Raw genomic sequence first — 21,141 nt, forward strand, 5'->3', positions numbered from 1 at the left:
GGTGCTAAGTAGTTTGCATGTGCTAACTACGGTGCTAAGTAGTTTGCATGTGCTAACTACGGTGCTATGTAACAACAGGAGAAAAAGAGACAATCGAGAGCCCCCGATAGTGTGATACCGTTGTACAAATGGCATATATGAGTGAAGGACGAATGGAATTATACTCACAAGTCTGGGTTGCCGGTATAGGGCAACCACTTCAATCGCAGACGAGGAGATTAGACCTGTCCTCGCTCAGGCTAAAAAGTCGCTCTCCGTAGAAGGAAAAAATGAGGGTGTCAACACCCATCCACCAGGTGGATCAAATTGTAGTATAATTTACAGAGGCGCCAATAGAGTAAAATAGTACCAATTAAAATTCAAATAAAATATGTGGGTGGTGAGGGTGGACTCACACCACATAAAACACAAGTACTAATTTGCATATAATACCAAAAATATAAATTTATTAGATACTACCAATAAAAACAATTTGCAACGCGTTTCGCGGGTCCCAAGCCCGCTTCATCAGGCAAGAAAAATATATGCAAGCAGGAACAACTGAAATATAAACAAAATACAAAACCCATATGTAATCAGCCAAAAAAAAAAAAAAAGGCATATAAAGTATTCAACATCAGTCGGCATGAATTTAGCCACTCCTGGTGGGCATATATATCCACATACATATATATATATACACACACACACACATACATGTGTGCACACATCCCTACATACACCAAAAATCAATTGTGGCGTAGTATATCACATTCTATATATATATAAAAAACAATGATCATTTTGATCTAAAATATAAACAAATAAACATATCGGCCAATACAGTCACATATCACATATCATCTTGATAAACTAAAGTTATCTGTGTATCAAGACCCACATAGGGTTGTCAACACAATCCCCATATATGTAGAACGAAGTCTCTATGGAGACACAATGGTATTCGCCCCTTTGTCTGCTATTAATAGCATAGTGCCCTCCATACAATATTTGTGCTATCAAGTTGTGGGGACCATGTCACCGATAACATATGGGACAGGGGAGAAGGGATGGGAATGGATCAGGGGGGAGAGAGCATAAGGGTGGGAGCAGGGGGGAGAGAGCATAAGGGTAGGAGGATCAATAATATATACAATGTAATCTAGGACTTACCAATATCCTTGTGTGGACGAGTGTGGCGCCTTTGCTGCCGGTTGGCGCCACACTCGTATCTAAATGTACTCGTAGGATGCCGTGGAGGGAGGGAGGGGGGCGCGGCTTGTGGGCCGGAAGAATCCGTACTGCGCATTCCGCTTGTCAGAGCGGAAGTGCGCTGACTGAGGGCAAGATGGTACAGTCGCCATCTTTGGTGTGGGCATGATGTACAATATAGTATACCTGTCTTGCGCATTCCGCACCTAAGAACGGAAGTGCGTCAGTATTGGGCAGGGGACTTGGTCACCATCTCTCTAATGGGCATACTCTTCTTCTTATGGTCATGTGACATGAAAAACACTCCCTGGGCTCTGAAATGAGCGGAGGAGCGTTGGTTACGATCTGGACGGCTTGGCTGCCCTCCAATCTACAATGTTAACCCCCCATGGGACTGAGGGTTTTGCAACAGCCTTCCCAACTAGTTGGTTATATATTATATAGAATTCATATGGAAGTCAATATGTTAGACATTTAGCATAAAGGGGAGGGACTCGGAATATAAATAAGACATAATAATAACGAATGATAAAATTGAAATTAAAATAAGAATAATATAAAATAATATATAAATGACCAATGAATAAATAACCAGCAATTATCTAAAATAGTATCAAATATAATACCTGCAGGCGATAGAAGGAATGCCTTATATTATATAATATTATATTAAAAAACAGTACATAAAATATACAGAAGGATTCTTTGATATAAAAAAATATATTGTGCATAAAAGAGTTTGTGCATAAATATACACAGATGCACAAACCAGTATCCTTTGCAGTTGGTAGGGATTAATTAAAAGAGAGCGAATAATGTGAGATCGCTGAAACCTACTGAATGTTATATCTGGGAGCAGAAAAATACTGAAACTGTGGGGAGAGGGGATAGTGGCTATAAATGGGTGGGTATGACCCATCTTCTTGGTGTCTGATATACAGAGGGAGGGGGAAGAGAGTTGTATGGACGATGTGCCTATGCAATCAGAAAGTCTTCTCTAGTTGTTCATTGAGTCCCAGGGGTATAAGTGTTTTCAAAGTTTGGATCCAATATATCTCTCTGTTTTTCAATACTTGAATTGCATTCGGCCTCATGGGATTTATGGATTCCAACGCTATAAAGGAAACCTTAGTTACGTCTCTACTATGAATCTGGTCAAAGTGTCTCGATAAGCTATGAGTGGCGAGCCCTTTCAGGATGTTCCGTTTATGTTGTCCTATTCTTTCCCTAAGGAATTGGCTAGTGCGTCCTACGTATTGTACTTGGCATGGGCAAGTCGCAACATAAATCACAAACCTAGTGTCGCAATCTATGTGGTTGTGTATGGGGTAAATAGTATTGTCACTGTAGGATATAATATGGTCAGTGATAGTGACAAAATTACACGCTAGACAACGTTTCTTGAAACAGGTGAAGGATCCTGCTGGTAGGCTCTCCACCTTACTTTTTGATTTCAATTTACTAGGAGCCAGTATACTCCGGAGGTTGGGTGCTCTCCGGAAAGTCATAATGGGCTTGTTTGGAATATGTTCACGTAGGTAAGGGTCTTGTTGTAAAATTTCCCATCTTTGGGTAAGGATATTTTTAATGGCCGTGTGTTGGACATTGTATTTGGTTATAAACCGTAGTATATTATCGGATTTGGAATCTTGTGGAATATATTGGGTCGTTTGTGGTACTCTGTGTTCTTTTGCTTTATGTTTGGCGTTCTGTATTAGTTTTTTAGGATATTTCCTTTCTTTGAATTTTTTGACAAGTAGTTTGGATTGTGTTTCGTAGTCTTGAATATCTGTACAATTTTTATAGATACGTTTGAACTGGTTATAGGGGGTATTGTTTGTCCAAGGTTTGTGGTGAAAACTACTAAAATGAATGTAGCTGTTGGCATCAACTGGCTTGAAATGTGTTTTGGTTTTGATGATATTATCGTTGTGAAATAGGACTAGGTCAAGGAATTCTAGGGATGTGTTGCTGTATTGTGACGTGAAAAAAAGTTTTGCCCTGTTGGAGTTAAGATAATTGACAAAGGAAGGGATGAGTGATGTGTCTCCTTGCCATATAAATACTAAATCATCGATATATCGCTTATACATTATGATGTGGTCTCGAAATGGATTATTGTTATGGATGTAGATGGTTTCCAATAGACCCATGGCTAAATTGGCATAGCTGGGCGCAAAACTGCTACCCATAGCTGTGCCCCCTATTTGTTGGTAGGTGGTCTCCATAAAGGTAAAATAATTGTGTGTGAGTATAAACTCAACGCATTGTAATAAAAAGGTTTTTTGTTTTTGTGGCATTTCTGGATCAGATTGCAAGTAAAATTTTGTGGCTTCAATACCAAACTCATGTGTTATACTAGTGTAGAGCGCTGAGACATCGCATGTCAGCCAGGTATAATCGGATTTCCATTCGTAACCTCTTAATATGTTGATAAGGTGTTGGGAATCTCTCGTGTAGGATTCTAATTTACGTACATGCTTTTGTAGATGTTGATCCACGAATTTAGACAGATTACTAGTTAGGGAATTGATACCGGATATTATTGGTCTTCCTGGGGGATTGTGTAAGCATTTATGTATTTTGGGCAAATAGTAAAAGTATGGGGTGGTGGGATATTCAATAAGTATGAAATTCCTTTCATTTTTGGTGATTAATCCTTCCATAAAGGCTTCATTAATAAAGGTTTTCAGCTCCATGTGGTATATGGTGGTAGGGTCTTGTACAAGTGTGGTGTAACTGATGGGGTCCTGGAGTAGGCGGAGTGCCTCCTTTATATAGTCCTCCCTGTTGAGTATGACTATACCCCCTCCTTTATCCGCTGGCTTAATCACCAAGTTGGTATTGTTTTTAAGTGATTAATGGCCGCTTTTTCGGATGGAGTGAGGTTGGATTGGGAGGCGGTGTGTTCATGGCATAGTTTTTGTAGGTCTTCAAGGGCCAATGCGTAAAATGTTTCTATAAAGTTTCCTTTAGATGCGGTTGGATAAAATCTAGATCTGGCTTTGAGGGAGGTAGTTATACACTTCTCTAGGGTTATTTCTTGGTCATCAACTGTTACAATCGGTATATCTGGTTCCTGTGTCTGGATGATTTTAGTAGTTTTGTCTATCTTTTTTAGTGCAAAGTGTCTCCTTAAGGTTAGTTTGCGTATGAAGGTATTTAGGTCAGCAAACAGTTCACTTAGTTGGGCCATATTGGTAGGGCAGAAGGATAAGCCTTTGCTAAGTAATTTGGTTTCATTTTCCTTCAATATATAGTCGGAGAGATTGAAGATCGATTTAATCTCACAGTCAGTGGGTGCAGTTATGTTTTGTTTCTTTTTCCCTTTTCCTTTTCCCCTTGATCCTCGTTTTCGGAATTTTTGTATGATCGTTTTCGGATGCTCTTTGGTAGGATATTGGTAAGTCCTAGATTACATTGTATATATTGTATATATTATTGATCCTCCTACCCTTATGCTCTCTCCCCCCTGCTCCCACCCTTATGCTCTCTCCCCCCTGATCCATTCCCATCCCTTCTCCCCTGTCCCATATGTTATCGGTGACATGGTCCCCACAACTTGATAGCACAAATATTGTATGGAGGGCACTATGCTATTAATAGCAGACAAAGGGGCGAATACCATTGTGTCTCCATAGAGACTTCGTTCTACATATATGGGGATTGTGTTGACAACCCTATGTGCGTCTTGATACACAGATAACTTTAGTTTATCAAGATGATATGTGATATGTGACTGTATTGGCCGATATGTTTATTTGTTTATATTTTAGATCAAAATGATCATTGCTTTTTATATATATATAGAATGTGATATACTACGCCACAATTGATTTTTGGTGTATGTAGGGATGTGTGCACACATGTATGTGTGTGTGTGTGTATATATATATATGTATGTGGATATATATGCCCACCAGGAGTGGCTAAATTCATGCCGACTGATGTTGAATACTTTATATCCCTTTTTTTTTTTTTGGCTGATTACATATGGGTTTTGTATTTTGTTTATATTTCAGTTGTTCCTGCTTGCATATATTTTTCTTGCCTGATGAAGCGGGCTTGGGACCCGGGAAACGCGTTGCAAATTGTTTTTATTGGTAGTATCTAATAAATTTATATTTTTGGTATTATATGCAAATTAGTACTTGTGTTTTATGTGGTGTGAGTCCACCCTCACCACCCACATATTTTATTTGAATTTTAATTGGTACTATTTTACTCTATTGGCGCCTCTGTAAATTATACTAACTACGGTGCTAAGTAGTTTGCATGTGCTAACTACCGTGCTAAGTAGTTTGCATGTGCTAACTACGGTGCTAAGTAGTTTGCATGTGCTGACTACGGTGCTAAGTAGTTTGCATGTGCTGACTACGGTGCTAAGTAGTTTGCATGTGCTAACTACGGTGCTAAGTAGTTTGCATGTGCTAACTACGGTGCTAAGTAGTTTGCATGTGCTAACTTCGGTGCTAAGCCTCAAGCAGTGACACTATCTTGTCAGCTTTATTCAATAAAATGGTTTGAATTGTTCTCGAAAATCCAATACTCACAGTTAGGGTCGTAATCTAAATTAGGACCCAACCGATGTAAGTGCATTTCACATACAGTGACCTCAAATAGGTACAATTGTATAATCCCGCTCTCAGACCGACCGGTAACATCTCTTGTTGTCGTTTGGGGTGGACAGAAAAACCTGAGTGTCAGGGAACAGCAGCCACACTTTGAACTTAAGATATTATGACAGGCCACCAGGCTGGGTAGATTTATGGCCATAGTAGATTGTAGATAGTAGAATCCTAAACTTCCCCAATCCTAAGTATAGTCTCCTAAGCTCTCACTTTTTGTGCCCCTGCATTAAGTTGTTCACGGAATGAGCCATACATTGAACCTACCTCATCCCTTTCACTAAACCGATTCGTAGGAATACTCACTCAGATTCTGCGGAGCTGAAATTTCTGCATTTCTAATCGGAAATACGCATTTTGGAATTCAGAAAATGCAAATCGGAAAACAGAATCCAGTGGAAATCCAATTTACCGCAACTTGGTAATTTTAGCCCAGAACTTGGAAGCATGGACCCATCGGAGAATGCAGAATTTTTCTGCTAAATTTTAGGTCTAGACCAATTGTTTTTTTGATTTCCGTTTTTCCGATATTTCTTCTTTTTGCATTCTCTAATGCAAAAAAATGACTAATAAAATACTCCTCAGAATCGAAAATCAAAAAATGGAGATTTGAAAAAAAATAGAAAAATCGAGATATAGAAAATTGGAAATTGGAAAAATGGAAATTCAGAAAATGGAATTTCCGCAGAATGGGAAATGGGCCTTTCCGACCATTCCTACTGATTTAGTTGGCCAGAGATGACTATTGCTAGACCTGCGATGACAAAATTAGTGGGCGCTGGTCTTCAAATAACATAATAAAACTCGTCCAGTAAGAAACATGAAACTGTAACCCAGGACTTCGCTTCTACTTTTAGCTTGTTCAACACATTTGTGAAATAGGTTTGCTTAAGTGACAGGTCCAAACCTGCAGCTCAGGGGAAGGAAAGGCAACCATCATGTGGCCAGTGGTGACATTACATTAATGACTGTGTAATCTCAACAGGCCAGCTTGGACAATGTTTGCAGCTTACCCTCATTAACCACTTGAGGACTGCAGTGCTAAACCCCCCTAGTGACCAGGCCATTTTTAGCAAAATAGGCCACTGCAGCTTTAAGGCTAAGCTGCAGGGCCGCACAACCCAGCACACAAGTTATCCCCCCCCCTTTTCTCCCGACCAACAGAGCTCTCTGTTGGTGAAGGTCTGATTGCTCCCACCATGTTTATTTTTTTTATAATAAATATTGTTTGTTGTTTAAAAAAAAAACAAAAAAAAAAACCTGTTTCTTTAATTATCTACCCTCCCTCACTCCCTCCCTCCCCACAGCCAGCCAATTATGGCGATCGGCTGTCATAGGCTTCTGCCTATGAGAACCGATCGCTCTCTTGTGACCCAGGGGGACAGCCGTGTGACACGGTTGTCCCCAGTACAGCGCTGCTGCTGATCGCAGCGCTGTACAAGTAAAAAGACAGCGATCACACCGTCTAACAGTCCCGCTCGGAGACTGAAGGCGGGGCGGAGCTCCGCCCCCCAAGCAGGAGATGCACGCGATCTCATGCAAAACAGAGCCCCAGGACTTTACGCCAATCTTCGTTAGGCGGTCCTGGGGCTGCCGCCGCGGCCACGCCCATTGGCGTGGCGCGGTTGGCAGAAGGTTAATTTCTACATAGTGATTATTCATTTCAGTGGATCAGCTTCTGCTTGGAGATTAACCGAACTGGCTCTGTGTCCAATTTTTGACCTATGTTCACATAACACTAACCCCCCCCCCCCCCCCCCACACACACACACACATATGCCTAACAATAAAATTAGGAGCACTATGCCACAGTCGATCCAGGGGATGTCTACATAGTGGCTGGATGATGTAATGGTAAAGGGCTCTACCCCTGACGCAGGAGACCAGGGTTCGAATCTCAGCTCTGCCTGTTCAGTAAGCCAGCACCTATTCAGTAGGAGACCTTAGGCAAGTCTCCCTAACACTGCTACTGCCTATAGTGCACGTCCTAGTGGCTGCAGCTCTGGTGCTTTGAGTCGGCCAGGAGAAAAGCGTGATATAAATTTTATTTGTCTTATTTGTCTTGTCTTGTCTACATAACAGCCAAACCCCAGGCACCTGATAACTCATGTCCGCCGCTGCCTCTGCCAGTAGCTGGAGTTTGGCTATATAATAGCTGTACCCTGGCATACAAATTACTCAGTCGCTGCCGCCATAGCCGCAAATTGTACTGTGGTTTATGGCTGCACCCAATTTACTGAAGGGACTGTGCTTGTTCTTGTTAAGTATTGGGACCAATGGTACATGCATTTTGGCCTGCTGATACATAGTTGATTGGTTTAGCCATGCTGAAGTCTGTGGCTATTTCCAGCTGTACATTTTGTGCTGCATTAAAGTCTTGATTGAGAACTGATTAGTATGTCACCTATTAAAGTGGATCCGAGACGAACTTTTACACATTGTACACATTGCATAATCGTGCTCCTTACATATAGTTTATAGGGCATACCTCAAGCCAAATACTTTTTTTTTGTTTTAATACCCTAATTCCCCTAGCTCCTCCAGCGCCTAGGCATTCTGAGTCCCATGTAGCGAGTGCTCATGGGAGCTCAGCCTGGGGAGAAGGAAGCTTTTCCCAAAGGAGGAGGAGGAGGCGTTACCAGCCAGAGATTTCAGAGGCAAGAAGGCAGAGAGGGGCGGAGAGAGGAGCGTAGTTTTCACAGGCTGAGGGTTGGAGATGCAGAGCAGCTTGCCTGTGTGTAATGATGACAAGCAGAATATGACTGCTGTCATTGTATCACAGGAAGAAATAATCATAAACTGTTGAAGCTGTTTGCAGTTAGATTTGCTGTGTAAACCATCTAAACTTTAGATAAAATATATAGACAAGTTACTTGTTATAGTAAGTTTTTCATCTCGGATCTGCTGTAAGATACACTCTGAGTTTCAAGTTTACATGTCTACAAGATCCAGCATAGCAGCATTGCTGCAACTCTAGACCGTGCCGCCCATTCTTACCTGTTTCTCCAGGCTGGTAAAGTGGTTTGTCTGTCTGCATAAACATTCCGGTTTCCTCAAGAATGATTTCAACTAAGTTGCTCTCTGAAATCTGTGTGCCTCCACTCACTATAGTAATAAGAATGGTGCCAATGTCCTTATCCCCTTCAGTGGGTGCTGGAACCTGCAGACAAAGACAGTAAGGGTGACATGCTGTATTTAAAAGGAGATGTCCACTCTGTATTTGTTATGTTCCTTTTAAAGTTTGTGCTATTTACAGAACACTCCCGGTGCAGAGGTGAAGGTGTCAAAATCATAATTTCTCTTACAAGCACCTTGCGGAGGTTAAAAGGGATATCTGCACCGTTATTGAACTAATTTTTTCACAAAAGCTGCTTAGAGGTAGAATGAAGGATCATGGCAATACAATAAAAAAAAAAAATAGTTGGGACTGTGAAAACCTTTACTAGATTCAACACGCTGGACATGATTGTGAGTTTATTAGCACAAAAAAAAATGCCTAGGGGGTATTAATATCTAAAACGTACCTTTTAGTATAATTGTTAAAAAGCTGAAGGTTAGTGCCAACAGGGAGAACAGGTCATAACATATCAGAACAGGGTAATAGCAAGATACATGCTTCATCCCACATAACTAACAACCTGCTAAATAAATAGACAGTGACCCTTAAAAAAACCCCAACATGTTTCGCCTCCTTTATTGAGGCTTCGTCGGGGATAGATAAGGTGCAAAATGCAAATGTGGGAGTAAAATTATACAGTGCAATGAACATATACACAACAATTCATAAAGGTAGCATATTTTCCTAGAGTGCCTTAGCACCTTGAATGTTATCTATTTTCTGAGTAAACCTCATTTGGGCATATTGGGCAAAAGGGTAACAATGCTAGGACAGTTCTTAAAGCGGAATGAAACCCAGCAATTCTTTGCTCTAAAACATTATTTACAGCATATTATATACTACCAGTATTTTTTATATTAGAACAGCATTCAAATGGTTAAACACAGGACAGAAAAACTCAATGCCAGGAAAGCTGGACGCATCCGAACTAGAGATAATGTTATCTTGTGTTTAATTGTATCATGTCTGAAATGTAAACAAACAATTCTCTGACATGGCAAGCTCTCCTGAACAAAGTCAGACAATCAGAAAGTATTTCTGCTTATATTTCAAGATGAAAAAAAACAGTTATGAATAAAATGCAAGTAGATGTACAGAGGCGCCAAAAGGATAAAATATGCTAAAATGTTTAAAATATCCGGGTGGCGGCGGTGGACCGGCCACTCAGAAATAGACTCGATGCTGTCGCTTAAGATAAAGACAATTTATTCACATACTCCATGAACAGAACTGCGGTTCTGTTCATGGAGTATGTGAATAAATTGTCTTTATCTTAAGCGACAGCATCGAGTCTATTTCTCAGTGGCCGGTCCACCGCTGCCACCCGGATATTTTAAACATTTTAGCATATTTTATCCTTTTGGCGCCTCTGTACATCTACTTGTCAAGATATCCACCCTTGGTGGTTGGAAGGGTGACAAACCCTCCTTTCCTTCTTCAGAGAGCGACATCTTATTCCTGAGTGGGGACAGGTCTAATCTCCCCACCTGCCTATATAGTGGTTGCCTAAATGGTAACCCATGTTTGTAAGTATAATACTTACTCTACACTAATTCTCCCTGATCCAATACATACTACACTATATTGGGCTCTCGGTTTCTCTGCTTTATGAATAAAATGCAGAATCAGCTCTCAAAGCAAAAAAAAGTGTGCTTCGTAATTTCTAAATCAATAATACTTATGCACAAAAGCAAATATGATAACCTTATGGCATATAAAAAGTAGGAAAACATGTTTTTATTGAATATTATGTCAGGGTTTTATACTGCTTTTGCAACAGATAAGATTCATCAAGTTTTGATTTATAAAGCGTAATAAATTAGCTACAATACTATCTAAAATAGGAGGATATCAAGCTCTCTGTTTAATTAATATAAACAGGGATTTAGATGTATTAACTTTTCAATTTACATATCTGAGTAGAAAGATTAAGTCTGAGAATGTGGCAAGATAAACTATTATTTTAATTGATAGCAGTCTAAGGCCTCTTTTTTCACGGGAGCCTCCTGGACACAAGCCCCATGGCAGCGTTAGTTAAAGGATACCCGAACTGACATGTGACATGATGAGATAGACATGTGTATGTACAGTGCCTAGCACACAAATAACTGTGCTGTGTTCCTTTTTTTTATTTCTCTGCCTGAAAGAGTTAAGTATCAGGTATGTAAGTGGCTGACTCAGTCCTGACTCAGACAGGAAGTGACTACAGTGTGACCCTTACTGATAAGGAATTCCAAATATAAAACTTTCCTAGCTGAAAATAGCTTCTGAGAGCAAGAAAGAGGTAAAAAGGGGAATTTCAGGACTGAGTCAGCCACTTACATACCTGATATTTAACTCTTTCAGAGAGAGAAAGAAAAAAAGGAACACAGCGTAGTTATTTGTGTGCTAGGCACTGTACATATACATGTCTATCTCATCATGTCACATGTCAGTTCGGGTATCCTTTAACATCACATGTCAGGTTTGTCACGCGGTGGTGTTACCCAGTAGTAAATAAAAGCCTCATGTTGCATCTGAGGATGGCAACTGCTGTGCTCAGATGCAACTCCATGGGGGGGGGGGGGGGGGGGGGGGCGCTGCATGCCCACTGCCTAGGCCGAGTTCTAGCAAGAGCCTGGCCGATAAACAGTAGCAGCTGACAAGCGGTGAATTCACCACCTTTGGCTGCCCATGATAAAGAGAGACAATAGAATCCCTGTGATTTTTACCCATAATTCTGTGAAGAGTTTTTGAAAAGGTTCTCTTGGCTTCTCCATAGAACTTGAGCTGAGAAGTACAGTAGAGGTTGTACATTTCATTTCCATGTTAATTTGAGTGCCCGATGAGGCCTGCAGATTATGATTATAGTTGGATCATTACAGATGCTCTACTATAGCTGGGGGTTTTTAGTGCTCTTTCCCATCAGACTCTCTAAACAACGAACCTTCTTCACAATACCTAGCTCTAGCCTCACCTTAAAGTAAACCCAATGTGAAAATAAACTGATGAGATAAACAATTGTATTTATCCTCCTACTCCTAAAAATAGGTTTTTTTAGATATCCCATGATTTTATTTTCTATTTAAACATTTACAAAGTAGAATGAATGTTTTGTTGTCTCTGCTCAGTGGCAGCCTATTAAGTGTCTCTAAATGAAAATACATGAACGATCCCGCTCTGCCCTCAGAAGTTGTACTCTGCCAGGAAAACTTTTAAGGCTTTAATTTGTGTATATCAGTGATGTTTACTATATTCCTGACAAGGTACCGACAAGACAGAAGCTGTCACTTCCATGCTTAAAAAATAACTCTATCAGGCAGCAAAATAAAACACGTAAAACAGCGTAGTTATGAATATGGTTTGCACTGTGCATAAACATGTTTATCTCATCATGTCACATGTCGTCTCAGGTGCACTTTCATGTAAATCCCTTTCTTTAAAGAGAACCCGAGGTGGGGTTCTGACAATGCTATCCGCATACAGAGGCTGGGTCTGCCTATACTGCCCAGTCTCTGTTGCTATCTAGATCCCCCCTAAGCCCCCCTGTGCTCTGCTATCCCCCATAAATCACAATCGCGCTGTGCGGACTGTGTTTACCTCTGTAGTGTCAGTCTCGGCGCTCCCCCGCCTCCTGCATAGCTCCGGTCCCGGGGAGCGCCGAGACTGACACTACATAGGTAAACACAGCCCGCTGCGAAACGCTGCGTGTCGACAGTGCATCTGTGATTTATGGGGAGTAGCAGAGCACAGGCGGGACTTGGGGGGATCTGTATAGCAACAGAGGTTGGGCAGTATGGGCAGACCCAGCCTCTGTATGCGGATAGCATTGTCAGAACCCCACCTCGGGTTCTCTTTAACATTTTATCCTCCTAAACCCTACCTCTCCTGAATGTTAATTCCTTCCTAGTGCTTAACCCTTCCCCTCCCCAAGTACAATGCTACTTAAAGTGGAACTTTAGTGAAAAGGGGAACAATTACATCAATACATTGAAAAGTGATCAAGTGATTCGCCATGTAATTTGTTCATATTGTCTGATCCACAATCAGCCTGCACATCATCATCTTTACTACTGGCAGACATGAAAATAAAAACAGATATCACTAACTGCCATTATCTATAACCACACCCCCTAAGAAGGCTATAGGCTAAAAGGTTGTTTTTTATAGACATACATATCCACAGAGGGAGACTATTTGGTTTGCAATTGGAAACATGTTATTTCCCACAATGCAACAAGGCTCTTACAGTGTGATGTTAGGACCTAGGTCTTGACATCATACTGTAGGAGGGGTTTCACTACAATATCAGCCATACAGACGTCCCTGATGATCTATTTGAGAAAAGGTAAATCTTTCTTGTGGGAAAATGGGTTACCAGCTACTGATAGGAATGAAGTTCAATCCTTGGTTACAGTTCCTCTTTAAAGCGGTTTAAAACCCTGACAAATTATTCAATAAAAAGATGCTTTCCTACTTTTTATATTATTATTATTTATTGCATTTATAAAGCGCCAACATATTACACAGCGCTGAAGTGCTTATATGCCATACAGTTATCATATTTGCATTTGTGCACAAGTATTATTATTCATTTTGATATTATAGGTTCCCAAAAGTACAGTTTTTTGCTTTGTGAGCTGACTTTGCATTTTATTAATAACTAGTTTTATTGATTATGTAGTGAAGGCAGACATGCTTTCAGTGTCTCTCTGTCTCGATCTGCTTCTGCACAGTCAGAGAATGTGTCACATTCCTCACTTGATACATTTAAGTAAACACAAGATAACATGATCTAAAGTTCAGATGCGTCCACATTTCACTACACTGAACCTTCACACTCTCTGTGTAACCCTTCCAATGCTGGTCTAGTAAAAAAAAAATGCTGGTTGCATTTAATATGCTGTAAATAATGTTCTAGAGCAAAGATGAAATGCTGGCTTATATTCCGCTTTAATGCAAAACCATAACCCTAAATGATATACATAACCTCCCCATCCCTATTCCTTAACTCTCCTAAAACAGTTCCGATTGCCTAACCCTAGCTTGTAATCCAGTCTGATACTCACTTTCCATACCCAGTCATTTTCAATGATCGACGTCTACCACCGCTAGGATTAACTCATACACTAAGGTACCTGCTTTTGTGTGTGTGAGATAAGTGGTGGAGTAATATATAATCTCGGAGAACACAGATGTTATTGGTCACTACTGAATAATACATACCGCAAAGGAAAGACACTGCAGTTGCTCATTCCCTTTGGATATCTGGACAGACTGGTTGGTTGTTGTTTGTTTGGTCATCAAAGAAACAGTGAGCTCGGCATCAGCATCGGGTGATAATAGGTACACACAGACATCCTTATCGGAGGGATAGGACATGCTTGCTGGATAGGTCACCATGTATCTCCTGTCATCAACAAAAACAAAATCACCATAAGATGTGTTATATTGTTGGCATTATAATTTATAATTATTTGTTCAGGACTACCATGACTCAGAGGCGTAGCTAGAGATTATTGGGCCATAGAGCAAAATTTTGGTCGGGCTCCCCGTCCTGGTAAAAAAACATACGGCTGGGGTTAAAAGGGGACAACTGTGGTCATGGAGATGGGATGCCTAGAGACGGTAGATCACCGGTGGTGGGTGGAGATGCGAGTCACTTCTCTCCTAGTCTCCTACATGGGGGAAGGGGGGGGGAGGTCACATCTGGCTACCTATACTGCAACTCACGTGGCCTGCTGCAGGTCTCTATGAGGTCCACCACAGTACCCCCCCAACACTGCTGGCCACTCACATGGGGCCTCCCTTGGCTATGTGCACCACAGCAGCCACTATGGCTGCAATGATGATCCCTACACCACTGCCATGACTAATTATTTATTTAGGATTACCTTTGCTAATACCTCTTTATTTGTTTTTTGTTTTTTTTTCTTATTTACATAGCAGTGGAATATTGGGCAGATCTAGTGTACCTACCATACACACATCTTAGGCCCAATTTGGTCTGTCAGCAATTAACTTCTCAGTATGTATTTTGGAACCAGAGAGTTCAAAAGAAACACAAGGGGAGGGGAGAGGGGAGACCATACAAAATCCACCCACTGTGGTGTCATGACTGGGACTGGAACTTGCTGACTCCCACAGATCAGTTCTTCCACCGCCTATCTGATGACTCATACTGTCTAGATATGGAGAGAAAACAGCATGAGTCACCAGGAGGAAGAAAGTTAGGACTGATCAAATGCAAGGCTTGAGGGAGCAACAAGATTTTTTCATATGGCTGGATAAGGCAAACATAAATGTCTTTCATGGTATGAAATTACATCTGTGTTTTTATTAAACACTTCTGTGTGGATGCATATCAGGTTCACTTTAAAGGTTATAGATGAGATGTAAACTAAAGTGCGGCTCTGGGTGCGTGCCTTTGCGCCCATAGCTAAAAAGGATACAATTCTATATCATGATATTTCTCCCATGTCCTGCAATGTTGAATTTGGTGAGGACAAAGGGGAGGAAGTAGTTAAAACTTTATACTTTGTAGAGTTCTTTTAGGTTCCATTGAACCCATTACAGTAATTCCTTAAGGCTTTGTGGTTTTCCTGACTTAACTGCATAACATCTATGTATAGTCTGAGAAAATGTACTATTTTAACCCAGAAATAGTGGTAGAAAGCATATGGAATACTTACAGATTGTCAGCCTGGCCAGTGGTCAGACCAAGCATCAGTAGACTCAGAAGCAATCTTCCCTGAAGCCAATGATCCATCGTGGACAGATTGAAAGCCTGCGTCCTTCTTATCGGACCTTTCTCTTATCTATCTGTTCTAAATGTTGTAGTTGTATGCACGTCCTCTGCTTTTCTTGCTTTGTAGCTTATTGCTTTGTTTTGTTCCTTAGATCCCTAGGTCTCGAATGTCTCTGCTAGCAACTGCTCTTATCTGACTTTTATAGCTTTGTAAGAGGAAGTCCACCCGTTGGCCAATAAACCCTTCAGTACGGCCTTTCCAAGAATGAATGGACACAATGTTGGCAGCCAGCTCACTGGCACTCTGTATGGCTACAGACCAACAAGCAACTTTAGCCAGTTCCTGTTGGTTATTGATGAAAAGAGGAGAGGAACAATATCTGGTCTGTAATCATCTCGTGATACAATGGAAAATCCTGCAACGTGAGGTCTCATCACACCTACGAAGGATTGTATATTATTACTTCATCAATCATCTATATGTTTCTAAGCCACGGTTATTCATTCCATTCCAGGATCGTGCTAATAATTCTTGGTACGGTGACCCAGATTTCTGCACAGAAGGGCAACCAGCTAAGGTCAATAGAGCTATAATACTTTAGCATTGTTGCAACAGATGAACAAATAATGGAGAATCTACCGAACCAGCTAGTTGCAATAAGTAAGCATCAGATAAACAGGTACTACTTGGTTTTTCTGATGTAAGTTAAAGCCCTAGTTCACCATCATTTTTCATAATATTATTTCATAGAAATAGACTTATATTCTCGAGGTAAGGGGTGAGGATCACATCTAACTGAGTTGTAGAGTTTTGGAAAAACTGCTCAGGGGGGGGGGGGGGGGGCTACCTTCCATTGCACCGAACATGAGGGCCACTTCAAAGGAGTCAAAGGAGTGAACAACAAATTGGAAGGCTTTTTCCGTGGGATAACCCTGAGCAGGGGTGTAACTAAAAATCATGGAGCCCCCCAGCAACACCCTACCTTTGGTGACCCTCACAGCCTTGAGGCCCATTTTGCAAAGGTCATTAGACAAGTGTGGCCACTTGATCTGAAGGATGGACCTCTATATTATATGGTATAAAATAGTATTTGCAGCCCCCTTACAGCTCTGGGCCCAGCTCTGGTCACAGGGGTTGCTAGTTATGCCCCTGGCTCTGAACTACTGTTGGCTTAGCAAATGGTATTAAATGGATTTGGTCTCAGAAGAAACTCAATGGTTGCTCCAAGCAGCCATCAAGCTTGTCCCACATAGCACTAACCATCTCCAAGCCACAAGGGTGTGCCCTGTTATTTGCATAACCAAAGATGAATATGTAACTTACTTGCATATTTTGTAGCAATAACAATCAAATCTTTATTTAAGAAGTGTCCTCTGGCTCTAGTACTGGCCCTGTCATTGTGCCACCCGTGGTAACCGCTGTGATTGCTGGCACTGCTGTACTCTACTCTGTCTTCACTGAAACCCAGGCACAAGCATCTTTGAAGCTAGCGCCCGGGTTCTCCATTTATCCACTAGGTGAACCAATGGGAATCATCTTGATTCTTATTGGAGCAATAAAAATCAGGATGATTCTAATTGGTCCACCTAGTGAAAGAATGGGAAGCCCCAGTTGGATCTTCAAAGAGGTTTTTTGCTGGGGTTCCATTGTTAGACAAAGAAAAGGAGACCAGCAGTGCGCACAGAGCGATGGGAGGTGGCGGGGAGTGACAATGTCAGTAGAGCCTGCCATGCTGTTATAATCATTGAGAAAGTGGTTAGAAGACTGCTGGCTATCTCAGCAGACATGGTGTGTGGAAACCTCCTGGAGGAGCCAGTCATTTGTGCCATGGTGCTGAAGGACATTGCTTGCTACTGTACGGGACAGAGGGGCATCCTTCAGATGAGTAGCTAGCATTCACCTAAGTTAAGTGTTTCTTTTACTCAGACATCACTCAGGTGTAGCCGGCAATTGAATTTGACAGTAGATCCTTGAGGTGGCCATACATTAGGCGACTTGGCAGCCAATTGGCCATCCAAATCAATTATCATAATCGGATGAATCGGATGAATATTGGTACTGCCAAGAGCATGCCTGATGGACAATGCAACCAATTCCGGGGCAAAATTGGTGGCATGTATCAATCAGACATGCTGTAAGATGTAGGGCTGACATGCTCGATCAGGTGCAGGGAGGTAATGGCACACGATATCGGGACGAGCAACGAATGTGACAGACCCCCATTTAAAATGTGCCTCCCATGCAGTATATGTTTCCTGTTGGTGTCTGTCACTGGCTCCGTCTTCCTCCCATACATGCACTCCACCCCACGTGGCTGTTGGCATATACGTGGGTGCATGCGTGACTTTACACACGCATCCACATTTGTCTGGCAACCACGTGACTCGCATGTATGTAGACGGAGGACGGAGGACGGAGCCAGCGGCCGACACCAACAGGTAAAGTTTGCTGCACAGGGCGTATTCTACATTAGGGGGTAAAGTGCGAATCAAATTTCCTTGCCAGTCTTTTTGTCTCTGGTCCACAGAAATATAGCCATGGAACAAAAAAATTAGAAACAGAATTTCAAATCTCCAATATAATTTCTCCTTACCCGATACATGGCTACACTACAAATAATCGTTCCTAGAGACAACAACAAGGGATAATTGGCATGATGCTATTCCAGGTGATAAGTAGCTTGGAGATGCGAGCTACTTATCACCTTGCCATCGCACGAGGATTACCGGCAAATCCTATTGCCAGTTTCACTTGTGCGATGGCCGATCGTTAGGGAGCATTACTCAGGCGAAAGCCTGAGCGATGCTCCCTATTACTGGGCGATGGGGAGCGAGGGTTACCCTGTGGTGCTGTCCATCAGCACCACAGCCTCGCTCCCCACACATGCGCACAACCCACCGAACATCCGCCGCCATCTTCCGCCGCTGCATCTGGGGGTCTCCTTTATTAAGGAGACCCCCAGAGCTCCCCGCCGGCCGCCGCTCGTCTCCGCAACCCCCCACAAAGCTACAAAGTTAATTGCTTAAATTCCTTACCGCTGCTTTACACCCGTCGGCCGCCGCATCTCGCCGCAAGTCCCCGCTGTGTACTTACAGTGTACGAGTTACTGTAATTACACTCACTAATAACAGAGTCCCGGCAAAGCATCTTTGAATCAGCCACCGGGGCTCCCCATTGGTTCACAGGCTGGACCAATGAAAATGACTCAGCCTGTGAACCAATGCAATGTCGTGCGTTAGCATGTTTAGACCTGCTTTTCTAAGCTAACGCTCATGTCTTCCCGGAGGCATGCAAAGTGTAATAGGATAGGGTGTAAGGAACTTGCTGGGCGATAATATCGCCCAAGCGAGTTCTTTTAGCACCCTGCCTAGGGCTAAATGCTATTGGATCAGGCGACTTTATAGTCGCCTGATTATCGGACTCACCAGCGTTTAACACTGGCGAGTCTGACAATTGCATCAGGCCCAATGTCTCCATCTCCATCTACTCCAGTACACTAATTCCTAGTGGTACCTTTACCTATAAGATATATATATATATATATATATATATATATATATATATATATATATATGTTTAGGTTATTAAGTTTATAATCCATGTTTAACTTGTTTTATTTCTGTTACTTATCTGTGTTAAAGAGTATACAGTATATACAATGAACAAGGATCACCTTTAGCCAATGGCAACCCTACCGATGGGTCCCTTGATCACCTGATATTGGTAGATACTTTAATAACCGCTGAAACATGGTGTCAGCCCAAATGGCTTCTGTGAATGATTCCATGTCTGGTTATTTATGATGATGCAATATGATCCGATGATTTAGTTTCTCTCTGTCTTCTTTCTCTTATCAACATATCAGCGTTTTGTATAATACACATATGCTAAGGGCCCTTTTCCACCAGCGCGTTTGCGCTGGCTGAATCGCAAAAACGCAAACCGCTAGCGATTTTACAATCGCTACGGTTTGCTTTTTAACATAGGAATCGCGGTAGGTCATTTCCACTACCGCGATTCGTTTTTGCCGGGAACGCGAACGCGCGGCGGAGCGATATTTGCCGCGATTTTACTATGCAGTGCATAGCATAGCAAAATCGCGTCCGCGAACGTCGGGGAATCGCCGGTTATTGCGATTCAGCAATCGCTAGCGTTCAGCGTGAACGCTAGCGATTGCTAGTGGAAAAGGGCCCTAACTGTCTTATCTTCTAAAATTGCTGTACCATAAAATTCAATAAAAATTTTTATCATGAAAAAATTATCTTTTTGTCTTAAACATACGTAGCCTAAACACATGACAATAGCATGTATGTGGGCTTTAACCGCTTAAGTTGTCACCAAATTATGCAAAATTATGTTAAATTACAAATGGATTACACAAAATCAGTTAAATGTCCAAATCGTAATTACATATGGTAATAATTGCGAAAATGTACATGAACGTTTGCGTAATGGTAATTAGCAAACTTCGATTCAGATGCAGATATTTGTACTGTATATGGGTAGCAAAACAACTAACTTTAAATATAATTTACATTTTTTTTCTTTTTCTATATTGTATTACTATGTTATTATGTGAAAGACTATTACTCCATTGTTACCACTTGAATAGATGTTGCTTGGGCCAGTGAATGTCACCTTTGACAAATAGCACCTTATAAATTGAAACACTAACAGTTAGTATCACCACAAGACAATGAGTATCATCGTCAGTTCATTAATCAACATTACACACTTGCCAAGTTAACTGGTTTTCACTGGTCATGTTTTTGAAGCCATTTTTTCATGGCACATTTAACTAAGGATTTTTCCCCCTCACACATTAGTTGTTGTTGACTAGAACAATACTGTTTTTTTGCATTAAGAGGCTTCAGGCATATAAGGGCTGCCAGAACAAGCTTCAGAAGTATAATATTTTCTAATTATTAAGATAAATCAAAGATCGAAACAAGTAAGCAAATACTAAAGCAGCAGGATACAGTTGTGGCATAGTTATCAGTATGATCTCTACATACAGTATACATAACACCAGATAAACTGGGATGGGGACAATTCACCTGTGAGGCCTGCTGGATCCTCTGTCTTTTTTCAGTTCCTATGCCTCAGCAGTCTTTGCCTTGTGTGGCGCGCGTCCCTGGTCAGCTTCGGGATTACAAGTGCGTCTTCCCAACATCCGGTTCCTCCCAGGCCTCGATATGCGCAAGGTATAGGAACTGAAGGGAGCAAGACAGAGGTACCAACAGAACCACACTGGACAGGAACAGGTGGAGAATCCGACAGTCTGGGTCGGCGACTCGGCAATGGGTGATCAAAAACAGCGCGGTACAGAATCTCAAAGAAGCAAGCGTATGCGCTTGTGAAACGGCTGTTAGACCAGCCTTGTATAACTTGTATCTGTCTGCACGTGGGGATGAAATAAAGTTTGGAAGCTGCAGTTCGATGATGCCTGGATTCTTTCTACTCTAATGCTGGTGAG

General features: G+C 41.7%; 1 protein-coding gene across 1 annotated transcript in view; it reads right to left on the reverse strand.

The window, feature by feature from the left end:
* LOC137536633 (alpha-2-macroglobulin-like protein 1) overlaps nucleotides 1-15,813 on the reverse strand; it is a 56,411-nt gene extending 40,598 nt beyond the window's left edge. Inside the window, exons 1-3 of the mRNA XM_068258883.1 lie at nucleotides 15,609-15,813; nucleotides 14,143-14,326; nucleotides 8,817-8,979 (exon numbers count right to left, since the gene is read on the reverse strand). Coding sequence (XP_068114984.1) covers nucleotides 8,817-8,979; nucleotides 14,143-14,326; nucleotides 15,609-15,685 — 424 coding nt within the window. The 5' untranslated portion in view covers nucleotides 15,686-15,813. The remainder of the gene's footprint in view (nucleotides 1-8,816; nucleotides 8,980-14,142; nucleotides 14,327-15,608) is intronic.
* Between the last annotated feature and the right edge of the window lie 5,328 nt (nucleotides 15,814-21,141).

The sequence above is a fragment of the Hyperolius riggenbachi genome, chromosome 10 (assembly GCF_040937935.1).
Source record: "Hyperolius riggenbachi isolate aHypRig1 chromosome 10, aHypRig1.pri, whole genome shotgun sequence".
In the NCBI taxonomy this organism is placed as follows: domain Eukaryota; kingdom Metazoa; phylum Chordata; class Amphibia; order Anura; family Hyperoliidae; genus Hyperolius; species Hyperolius riggenbachi.